At 43.5% G+C, this 11,194-nt stretch overlaps 1 protein-coding gene across 2 annotated transcripts; it reads right to left on the bottom strand.

Annotated features, from left to right (window-relative positions):
- Positions 1 to 579: 579 nt before the first annotated feature.
- On the bottom strand, positions 580 to 10,638 carry Tex30 (testis expressed 30). 2 transcript variants are annotated; one of them, XM_070002648.1, is made up of 6 exons: positions 10,518 to 10,638; positions 6,954 to 7,024; positions 6,068 to 6,298; positions 4,500 to 4,551; positions 3,664 to 3,869; positions 580 to 2,844 (listed from the first exon to the last, which is right to left on the bottom strand). In XM_070002648.1, the coding sequence occupies exons 2-6, from the start codon at positions 6,966 to 6,968 to the stop codon at positions 2,671 to 2,673; spliced, it is 678 nt and encodes a 225-aa protein (XP_069858749.1). In that variant the 5' UTR covers positions 6,969 to 7,024; positions 10,518 to 10,638; the 3' UTR covers positions 580 to 2,670. The 2 variants fall into 2 exon arrangements, with proteins under 2 accessions (XP_069858749.1, XP_069858750.1); XM_070002649.1 differs by lacking the exon at positions 10,518 to 10,638 and adding an exon at positions 9,303 to 9,582.
- Between the last annotated feature and the right edge of the window lie 556 nt (positions 10,639 to 11,194).

The following is an 11,194-nucleotide window of genomic DNA, read 5'->3' as shown; positions in this document are numbered from 1 at the left end:
TTATATACACAAAGGGAGTCATTTTTACTAAAACCTGTTTTCATTATTATTTGGGGATATTGGGAACGGGGGATTGAACTCAGGCTTCACCCTTTTGTAGCAGTAGTAGTACCACTTGAGCTACATCTCCAGCTCCTTTTCATATTATTTTCAAGGTAGTATGTGGCTTTTTGCTAACCTGTGATCTTCCTGTTTGTAGCTAGGGATGACAGGCAAGTACCAGTGTGCCCAGCCATGTGTTTTCCCCATAACCAACAGGTATTTTACCACTACCTTTACCATTGGTTGAGACGGGAGTCTCACATACTTCTTTTTGTCTAGGCTGGCCTCAAATTCTGATCCCTGGATTTCCAGTTCCTAAGCAACTAAGAATACATACAGGCTTGAACCACCCTACCCAGCCTGACTTTTAATTCTTTTTTGGCTTAGGGCAAATGTGTATTTAGGGAGGTAGTTTAATGGGCTTCCCTATCATATTATGATAAATACTCAACTTCTCTAACTAGATTGCAGGTTGTTAACAGATAAATTAGAGACTACCATAAACAGTATTGTAGAATTTTTGTTCTTTAATAGGAGAAAGTCTGAATAACAGGTATATAAAATACAAGCATAAAATCAAAGACTGTTCGTAAGTTAGAAATACTGCTATAAATGTCTTAATTCATAAGTGTGGAAGGCACTGAACAAAGAAGTTCTTTAAAGATGAAAATGTATTACTTCACTTGGAGTTTCTAAGACAAATGGGATCATATAAAACCTATCAATGCTTAATGAGAAGGCAGTGGGACTGATTAAAGAGGGGAAAAATACAGTGACCCCTCACCTCTTGTGGGAGTTTTGTTCCAGGGAACCCTGTGATAGGGAAAAATCCGAGAAGCAGAGCGTTAGTCGTCTTTCACTATATGCGGTTCACATATTGCTACTTTGCGGATTTTCACCAATCGTGGGGATCTCTGGAGTGTTACTGCCTTGATTGGCGAGGGGTCACTATGTATGTATTCTTTAAAGAGTGAGCAGGATTTGGTAAGAGAAGAAAGTCTCAGAAAGAAGCAAAGACTGTCTTTTTAATGAAACTGTATGAGGAAAGGCTAAAATCTTGATAGTCTCCCTTATAGTTCAAGGTTGGCTTCAAACACAAGATACTCCTGCCTTCATCTGCTGGCACTACATGTGTGTACATCATCACACAGACCCTGTTTCTCATCAAGTTTCTGGTTTGAAAACAGCAATTGGTTTATCAAAGTAAGGAGACAACAAAATATGGAAAATCAAATAGACTACTATAGTTCATACAAATAAGAATTGATAATGGCCTGAATTAGGGTGATGGCAGGGCAGACATTAAGGAGACAGGCTTTTAGACATTTCAGTCCAAAATTTAGCAACTGTAAGGGAGAGAAAATGGATTTATATACAAACTGGTTGAAAACCAAGTTCTTCCACACTGGCACAGTGTGTACTTCCATCAAACCATAGTGTTTACAATATCCTTTTCTTTTTAGGGGATACCACATAATTCTCCACGCCAGTTGTGATAAAGTTTCTAGACATTGCCAAATGCCCAGTGGTGGGTACAGTGATGCCTCAGATAAGCAATACTGGTCTACGTGAGTGGTGGTGACTAACCCCTTCCCAACTGAGGCGATAAGAGTGGCTCTTTTAACAGTGAGCTCAAACCTGAAAGGGCTAAATCATTTTCTGTGAGATGTGGCCAATCTGCAGGACAGCGGATGAAGTCTTGCTGAAATATGGCATGTATCTTCCTCAATTATATGTTCCCTAACCATGATTAGGGAATCGTGTAATAGCAAGCTAGCACATGAAAAGAATGTAGTTTATGCATCATTCAGGGCTAAGTCAACTGTTAAATGGCTATCTCCATCCCTGTATTAGAAGGATTATCTTTGAGTGGTCACTCATATTACGCTTATAGATTAATTTTCTAAATTTAACTATTCTAACTACAAAGCATGGTTAGTGACTTCATAAATTCATTGAAGTTATGTATGTTCTCTGTGTGTGTGTGTGTGTGTGTGTGCATGCACACACCCATGCAGTAGTGATGCTTGAATTCAGGGTCTGGGTGCTGTCCCACAGCTTTTTCACTCAAGGCTAGTGTTTCACCTACTACCTAAGCCACAGTTCCACTTCTAGCCTTTTTGGATTTGGTGGCTAATTGAAGCTAAGAATCTCACGGACTTCCCTGCGCAGGCTAACTTCAAACCACAATCCTCAGATCTCAGCCTCCTGAGTAGCCAGGATTATAGGCGTGAGCTACCAGCAACTGCCATTTCTCTCTCTCTTTTTAAAGATGACATATTCAAAATTGAGTACTTTCTCTGTTCCATTTCAATAAGACAAAAACACCATTGTAACAAAATTCAAATGTTTAATTTTTTTTCCAAAACTTAACTATACTAAAGAAAATAAATTATATTTAGACCACCTTCAATATTGTACATCATCTTCATACAACTATAACAGTGCTTTCAAAAGACATTTTGTAAAGGATATTTCACAATTAAAATGTGTTTCAAAAATAGGGCAACATTAAACAACAATAGTCTGAAATATGTCTCACCATAATGCTGAGAGGTATACTGGTCTTTGATAAAGAACAATATCTGTACTCAAATTTGTACTTTCATAGCTTTCAGCTGAGGACAATCATTTCTTGTCCATTCCAGTGATTTCTTGGATCCAAAACAAAATCTGTGTATTGATTTCTTTGAAAACATCATTTGTTGACCGTCCCTTCACTGCCATGGAATGATTCGCCTTCTCAATCCAGTGGATTTTGTTGGGAGCTTTCATTTTCTGTGCCACTTTCTCCAACAGATTCTAAAGGGAAAAAGAAAAAGGATACTAGACCAATGCTCTACTGTTTTCATAAAGGGTTTTCTCTCCCTCAGCTATACTGGCACCCACTCAATCACATGCTTGTTAAATACCTACTCCACAGACAACTTTCTAGGCAATAGAATACACAAGGAAGTCTCGACAGAAGTGGCAGCTCCCTTCTCCCAGATATCATAATACCACCAAACAGGCTGAGCACTGATGATTAGCATTAAAAAGTTAAAAGGGAATTTGAGCCTGTCAATTTTTTCTCCCCAAACACTGTTTTTCCCAAGAAAATTAGAAGCTGTGAAAAACAGCATTGGGATGACACTAATATATAAATACTGTCAATCCTTTCTTAAGGGTTAATCTGCCTGCATGCTGAACTCACAAACCAAACCTATATTCTAATAACGTCAAAAACCTCCCCAGGGGCTGGGAAGGTGGCTCAGTGGTAGAGCGCTTGCCTTGCATGCCTGAGGCCCTGGGTTCGATTCCTCAGCACCACATAAGCAAAAAGAAAAAAGCCGGAAGTGGCACTGTGGTTCAAGTGGCAGGGCGCTAGCCTTGAACTGAAGAGCTGAGGGACAGCGCCCAGGCCCAGAGTTCAGGCCCGACGACTAGACCCCCCCCAAAAAAAACACACACAAAAAAAACCATTTCCCAAAGAAAAATTAATGCATTTACTAACTCTCTTTTCCAAAGGCATGAAACTAATATTAGACAAATTAGCATTTTTTCTGACACCAAATGCTTCCGCTAATCTTGTTCCTATTTCTCTCACTCTTGCATTCAGACAAACACCGAGTTCTAATTCACCTTTTCACACATTTCATCTGCGGAGCCTGACACAAAGAGTACGGGATCTTTTAAACGAAAGAGATCTTCATCTCTGAGTTTTTGCTGCTGCTTGGGATGGTGTAGTGGGTAGGAAATACAAATGAGACCTCTAACAAAATCATTACCATCTTCTGGCTCAATATGACACATTACAGAGGCAGCTGCTCGTGAGCCCATTGAACGACCTAAAATCAATTAAAATCAAGTTCAGTTTGAAATAGAAACAGTCACAAAAAGAAGCTACAATGGTGTGACAAAATTATGAATCTATTTACTGCTATTCATATTTGCTTGCTGAAAAAATCTAATTATATTATGAAAAGTTACAAACAAACAGCATAAATGATATTTTTTAAAAAGCAATTCTTCTGAAATAATTCTTGGAATCCTCATGAGAATGATTCAAGGACAGAAATAAAAGGAGTGAGCTTTAAGTTATAATACATATTCATCAATGTAAGATTTAAATTTGTTATAAGGATATAAGGTGGGGCTGGGAAGGTGGCTCAGTGGTAGAGCGCTTGCCTTGCATGCATGAAGCCCTGGGTTCGATTCCTCAGCACCACATAAGAAAAAAGAAAAAAAGCAGGAAGTGGCACTGTGGCTCAAGTGGTAGAGCGCTAGGTTTGAGCTGATGAGCTGAGGGACATCGAAGGCCCAGAGTTCAGGCCCCCCCCCCCCCCCGCCCCCAAATATATATAAAATATTTTAACTTCAAGGCGGTTACTTAACAAAAGTATTTAAATTAACTTCCTGTTACCAATTTTAATGTTAAAATGGGTAGTTAACAAGCATTCAAAAGCATTTAAACTTACCTCCCAAGAATACACCTGCAAGTTTGTATTCTCCTGAGGTCTTTAGGTAATTCTAGGTAAATCAACCAAAACAACATTAAAAAAAAATCATTAATTTTTCTCTTAAAAAACATTCCACTGCAAAGTTGTTTCTTACCATTACTAACGGGTATGACAATTTACATAAAAATAACATAAAAATCTTGAAAGAATTCTTCTTGAAAGTACACAGTGGTCCCTCTTCTGATAACAGTTTACTATTAAATTACATCTAAGTGTTGACAAGTGTGAGAAGAAAAAAAAAGTCAATTTAGCTGGGTGCTGGTGGCTCACACCTGTAATCCTATCTATTTAGGAGGCTGAGATCTGAGGATTGTGATTTGAAGCCAGCCCCAGCAGGAAAGTCCATGAGATGCTCATCTCCAATAAACCACTCAGAAAAAGGGAGAAGTAGAGCTGTAGCTCAAGTAGTAGAATGTTTGTTAGCCTTGAGCAAAAGAAGCTCAGGGTCAGATGAGTTCAAGGAATAGAAAAAAAAAAAAAAGCCAACTTATCTTTATAAAAACATTCAAGCACTAGCCTTTTGTCGTGCATGCGTGTGTGTGTGTGTGTGAGTGCGCGCGCGCGCACGCGCACGCGCTGGAACTAAGGCTTGAATTCAGCTCTTTTGCTCAAGGCTAGCTAGCACTCTACCACTTGAGCTAGTTCACTAACAGCTTTTTCAGGCTAATTGGAGATAAGAGTCTCATGAACTTCCTTTCTTGTGCTGGCTTCTAACCCCAATCTTCAGATCTCAGCCTGCTCCTGATCAGCTTGGATTACAGGCGTGAGCCACTGGCACCTGCCTGGTAAGCACTAACCTATTTTTAAGAAACATATTTTAAAAGAAGGCTAGTAAAAACTTCCAATCTATACTAAATTTGATTTTTAAAAAATAGCAGTTAAATACTTCAGGAGAAAAAAGAAATTTTAGCCAGGCACTGGTGGCTCATACCTGTAATCCTAGCTACTCAGGAGGCTGAGATCTCAGGATTGTAGTTGAAAGCCAGTCCAGCCAGGTAGCAAAGTCCCTTAGACTCTTATCTCCAATTAACGACCAGAAAATCAAAAGTGGCACAGTGGCTCAAAGTGGTAGAACATTAGCTTTGAGCGAAAAAGCTCAAGGATAGTACCCAGGTCCTGAGTTCATGCCCCACGACCAAAGTGGGAAAAGAAAAGAAATTGCAGGTTTGAGCTGTATGTAGGGATTATAACCAATGTTTGTAAATGTATAGAAAACAATGTCATATTTGTACATGCACAGAATGTAGTAAGAGTATCAAAACTGTTTCTAAAGTTATTTCAGTGAGAAAATCCTAGTAGTTCCCTGAGCAATGTCAGGAGAAACATTTATGATGTGAGAATTCATCTCTATGAACTGATGGCAAAAAAGAGAAATCTGACCATAAAACTGCCTTCAGGTACTGGTGAGTTTCTAAGGACACTCATTTATTTAAGATTTTTTAAAAAATAAAAACAAAATTTGTCTTACATTACAAAGAATTTTAAAAAGAATCCTGTTGTAAGTGAATATAAAGAAATTTTCTTACCAAAACTGCTTTATATGCTTTAATTCTATGTACAATATTAAGGCCTTTACAGGTAAATCTCAGGCAAAAAAATCCGTGAGTTGCAAGATGAGATGATAGTGACATCAAATGGGGAAGATTCATATCTCCCGATGCCCCATGTGTAAGAATTATCCCATATGCTAAGCTTTTGTTAGGTACCAAGCAGACAGCATCCAGTAATTTATTTCCAAAAGGTATTTTCAATTTAACCTGAAATGAAAGAGAATAAAGGCATTAAATTAAATCTTCCTTGTCTATGTGTTTGTTCTGTGAGCCTGATGATTTAAATCATGGCCTTCAAATAAAAAGACTGATAATAATTAAACTTAAGAGACTACAGTGTCAAATATTATAAGCAATTTGTTTTTAGTCTTTAAGGTCTTATAATTCTAATTCAAGTGCTATTATGATGCTGATTTTATAAAAAAAAAATACAGCAGAGGTTAAGTGACTTGCCCAGGTTACATAGCTAGAATTCAGTCAGTCTGTTCCGGAGGACTTCGTTTTGTGTATGCCAGTCCTGGAACTTGAACTCAGGGCCTATGAACTGTCCCTGAGCTTTTCTGTTCAAGGCTAGTGCTCTACCACTTAAGCCAAAGCTCACCTCCAGCTTTTTGGTGGATATTTGTAGACAAGAATCTCATGGACTTTCCTGCTGGCTTCCAACCTTGATCCTCAGATCTCAGCCACCAGAGTAGTTAGGATTATAGGCATAAGCCCCTGGCATAAGGCCCAGAATCCTTATCTTAAATATGAATGCTATACTGCCACCAACAGTCCAAGTTGAAAATAATTACTCTAAAGGCACACCATTACAAGAAAGAGAGAAAGAAGCCCAAAGATAAAGAATATTTGAAAGTATTACCTCTGTATGACTCATTTTCACTCTTGAATTAACTTAAGGTGCATTACATCTGGGAAGCAAAGGACATCTCCCTAAAAGAAGATTGTGTTGTGAAAAGTGAGTTGTCAGACATGAACATGACACAAAAGCTATGAATAAGCCACACTAAGTAGCTGAAATAAACACATTAGAAGTAGTTCCCTAAAAATGGATGTCTTTCTATAGAAGCCTTTGTTTGATATACACAGAAATGTTACCTAAGATAGAGCAAACATGACATAGAAGCCTTAAAATAGTTCAAAGCAGGATGCTAAAACAAATTATAAAAACATTTTCGTGAACATCTCCAATCTCAACCAGTTTCTGCTTAATTTCTTGGCACCTCTATTGATTTTTCTCCTTTATTACCATTGTCTATCCTTTCCTGTAGAGGCATGTGACTCTGCAGTGCCTCCTGGGAAGCATGGCATGCATTCTTGCTATTGGTTGTATGAACTGCTTTTACTAATAGAATCTAGGCAGAAGTTTCACTGTGCCTCTTCTGAGTTGAGACAAGGCAAATTCATATAAGCCCTTTAAAACTTTCACCCTGAGCCATGAGAAAAACATGTACTTTTGCATTTTCAACGTGGGTCTCAGAAAGAAGATATTTACCAGAATTGAAGACCCCCAAAATGAGTGGAGTCTAGACTAATGGACCCATAACTTAGGCCACAGCTGACCTAAGGACAACGTGCACAAAATGTAATATCTCTTTATGAGAACTTTTATTTTTCAGATTATCAATATCAGAATCTCCACTATTCATTCATTTGCCCCAATGAAATTCATCTCTTCACTAATAGGCAACAATAAATGGTTCAAATGTCAAAATATACTAACAATATAGAGAAAAAGACATTCCACATTGGCCACTCAAAACCCCTCTCCCAAATATTATCTCAATATTGCTAACTTGTGTATCCGTTCAGGCAGCACTACAAAATTAAAATTATTTTCACCGGGGTGTATATAAGGCAAACTCCTAGGAGAATTGCTTTGTCAAACTCTGTTCATAATTTCTTTAAAAACATTTGATTTTCAAATAGGTAATATATGTACCTGCCACAAGTTATTTTTGCTAGTCCTTGGCCCTGAACTCTGGGCCTGGGAACTGTCTCTAAGCTCTTTCTGCTCAAGGCTAGCACTATCATTTGGCTACTGCACCACTTCTTGCTTTTTCTGTGATGAAGCCCTACCAGGGCTAGCCATCCTCAGATCTCAGCCCCAAATAGGTAGGATTACATGCCTGAGCAACCAGCACCAGCTAACACAATATTGTTTAAAGTAAATAATGTCTTTTCACTCTTCTCCCAGAAACCCAATTATTTTCCAGAAGCAATGGCTATGACCAACTGTGCATCCTCACTTAACCTTCTTTCAACAATTGTCCATTCTATGTGAGCCTGGAAAGTATTAGTCTGGTTGCACAAGTGAACAACAAAAGGGGATAAAAAAAATGCAGGCTTCTGACTCCTTCCCACAACGTACCCATATAATTTACTATGCCTTGCATCCATCAGTTCAAAATCTTCTCCGTTACTTTCTCAATATAAGCCAGTCACCCAAGAGTGAAATAGGGAAAGAGATATAAAATAATTGCTTCTTAAACAGATTTCACCTCACTTTTATTCAAGCCTCCCACCTCCATGCTGCCACTACCTCATTCCCAGCTGCAAAGGTGTGCAGTGACTCTGTGCACTTTGAAGAATGTTTTATGCTTTATGGAGAAGTGCTTCATAGCATTCCTGCCAACAGGTTTAGAATTATGTTAACGTCTGCTAAGTCAGTTACTTTCTAGAGTTCATCATTTGATTGCATTTCCCAGTTTAGCACACACTCCAACCCTGTAGGCTTGTCTTTAAAAATGTCTGGGTGGTTCATGCCTTTAATTCCAGCTACTCAGAAGACATCTGAAGCCACACAGGGAAGGAAAATCCGTTGTTCTTAAACTCTGGGCCTGGGTGTTATACCCAAGCTTTTGTGCTCACGGCTAGAGCAATACCACTTAAGCCACAGCTCCACTTCCGGCTTTGGGGGGTTAATTGAAGAGGGTAAATGTCTCAGATTTTTCCTGCCCAGACTGGCTTCATGTCGACAGCCATTCTCAGATCTCAGCCTCCTCAGTACCTCGGATGCTAAGGTTACAGGAGTGAGCCACCAGAGTTCAGTCTGTGGGACTCATCCCCAAATAACTAGCAAAAAGCAGGAAATGGAGCTGTGGCTCTACTGGTAGCAATGGATAAAGCCAAGCGATTAGGCCCAGCCAAAGTTCAAGCTCCGGTACCCGCACACACACAAATATTTCCAATCACTATCTTAAACCAGAACCTTCTTGGCTTTCTCTCCACGCAGGTTTGGTTCCGGTGGTGGTCTTCGAAACTCTCCTCCAGATTGTGATGAATAACTTGTTCTTCACAACTGGTACCCGTGACCTGTCCCAGGACAGGCTCACCCCAAAGCACCCTGCTCTGGGGTTTAATCTCGGCTGGTGTACCCAGAAAAGCGGGGGTTTGGGGCAGGGCACTGCCCCCACTACGCAGGGGTGCAGGGGAAGAGGGGTGGGGGCAGAAACCGGTGGAGGAGACGGGAGGGGCGCAGACTTTGGGGGAGCTAGGAGAGGGTGCTTGGGGGGGGGGGCTTGGGGCAATAAAATGATCACTGATAAAGGTCCCTTATTTAAAGTGGTAATTGATAGGCATGTCCTATTTAGTATAAAGTGACCACGTTGAGGCGCCCGATTAGTGGTTATTGATCATCGATGGGCACCTGATTAATATTCACAATCCATGGGGCACCCGATTAGTGGTTATTGATGGATAAGGCGCCTGATCAGTGGTTATTGATCATCCATGGGGGCCCGAATAGTGGTTACTGATCATCGATGGGGCGCCTGATTATTATTGATCAACTACGGAGGACCCGATTAGTGGTAATTGATCATCCATGGTCCGCCCGATTAGTGGTTATTGATCATCCACGGGGTGCCTAGTTGTAACTGATCATCGATGGGGGCGCCCGACGGGGCGGACCCCAGACAGCCGACTTCTGTCTCGGGGTTAACGCGACCCCATCTTCCGCCACTGGCTCCACGCGCCGCTCCGGGCCCCGGCCTGACCAGGCTGCCAGGGCCAAGCACGCCGGGCCGAGCCTTCCGGGTGTGGGGGGGGTCCCCGCCAGGACCGGGGCTCGACTCCCCGGCGGGGCCCCAATCCGGCCCGGGGTGAGGGGTAGTGGGGATTCGCGCTGCCCGGGAGGAGCTGCGCCCACCCCGGGGCGCCGCCTCCGGCCCACGGGGCCCGCGGACCGCCCCGCCGCGCCCGGCCCCCGCGCCTCGCCGCGCCCGGCCCCCGCGCGCCGTCCTCGGCCGCACCGACGGCGCCTCAGGCCGCTGCCGCCAGCGCCCCGGGTCCGCCCAACGCCGCCCGGCTCGGCCGGCAGCCGCCGAGGACCGCCACCGCGAGCCCCGCGCGCCCGAACGGACGCGCCCCCCGCCCCGCACAGAGGCCGCCCGCTTCCGACGGCCGCCGCCGCCGCCGCGCCTACCCGGGAAGGCGAAAAAGTGGCCGCCGGCGCCCAGCCGTCCGCGCTCTCTCTTCGGGGAGCCGACGAGCGCGCTCGAAGCGACCGCCGCGCCGCCCCCCGCCCACCTCCCCGCCTCGCGCGTCAGCGCGGGCCGTTACTGCGCACGCGCGCGCAGGCCCCGCCCCCGGCTCCAGGGCCGCGCCGCGAGGCTTGCCGGGAGTGGGAGTTTTCCAACCGCCTCTGTTCAACTTCCGGCGGCGGGTGGGGAGGGAGGGAGGGAGAGAGTGGGGCGCGGGCGCGCGCCCGCCGACAAGCCCGCGCGTTCCCATCTCTGCCTCCGCCCCTTGTCGATCATTCTGGGTGTTCGGGCCCGATGACCTGGGGGGGTCGCTGGGCCGCGCTGCTGGCCTCGCGCTAGTTAACGCGATCCTAGCCACTCTGCAGGCTGGCTCGACGAGGATCAGGGTTCGAGACCAGCCACGGCTAAATGGTCCTCTAGACACCATGTCTTAGGGAAGGTGGGGCCCCTGTTTGTGGAGCATCTGCCACGCGGGAGAGGCTCTGAGTTCAAATCCCCCACCCCCCAAAAGAGCCAGCTCTGACTGGTCTGTTTCTTTCTGCTTGCCTGTCGGTCTGTCAGCCAGTCTGTCTGTCTCAGTCACACCAGTTTTGTCAATGCTGAGGGAACTGCTACCAAA

This window comes from Dipodomys merriami, unplaced genomic scaffold, assembly GCF_024711535.1.
Source record: "Dipodomys merriami isolate MVZ:Mamm:240054 unplaced genomic scaffold, mDipMer1.0.p SCAF_6, whole genome shotgun sequence".
NCBI classification, from domain to species: Eukaryota; Metazoa; Chordata; class Mammalia; order Rodentia; family Heteromyidae; genus Dipodomys; species Dipodomys merriami.
This window is presented reverse-complemented; position numbering and strand designations above follow the sequence as displayed.

Bases quoted from the DNA above. Each gene is read 5' to 3' on its own strand.
- Tex30 (XM_070002648.1), bottom strand. The intron at 4,552-6,067 runs GTAAGAAAATTT...TGATTTACCTAG, and splicing joins AAGCATATAAAGCAGTTTTG to AATTACCTAAAGACCTCAGG. The intron at 2,845-3,663 runs GTGAATTAGAAC...TTTTCCCTTTAG, and splicing joins CAGATGAAATGTGTGAAAAG to AATCTGTTGGAGAAAGTGGC.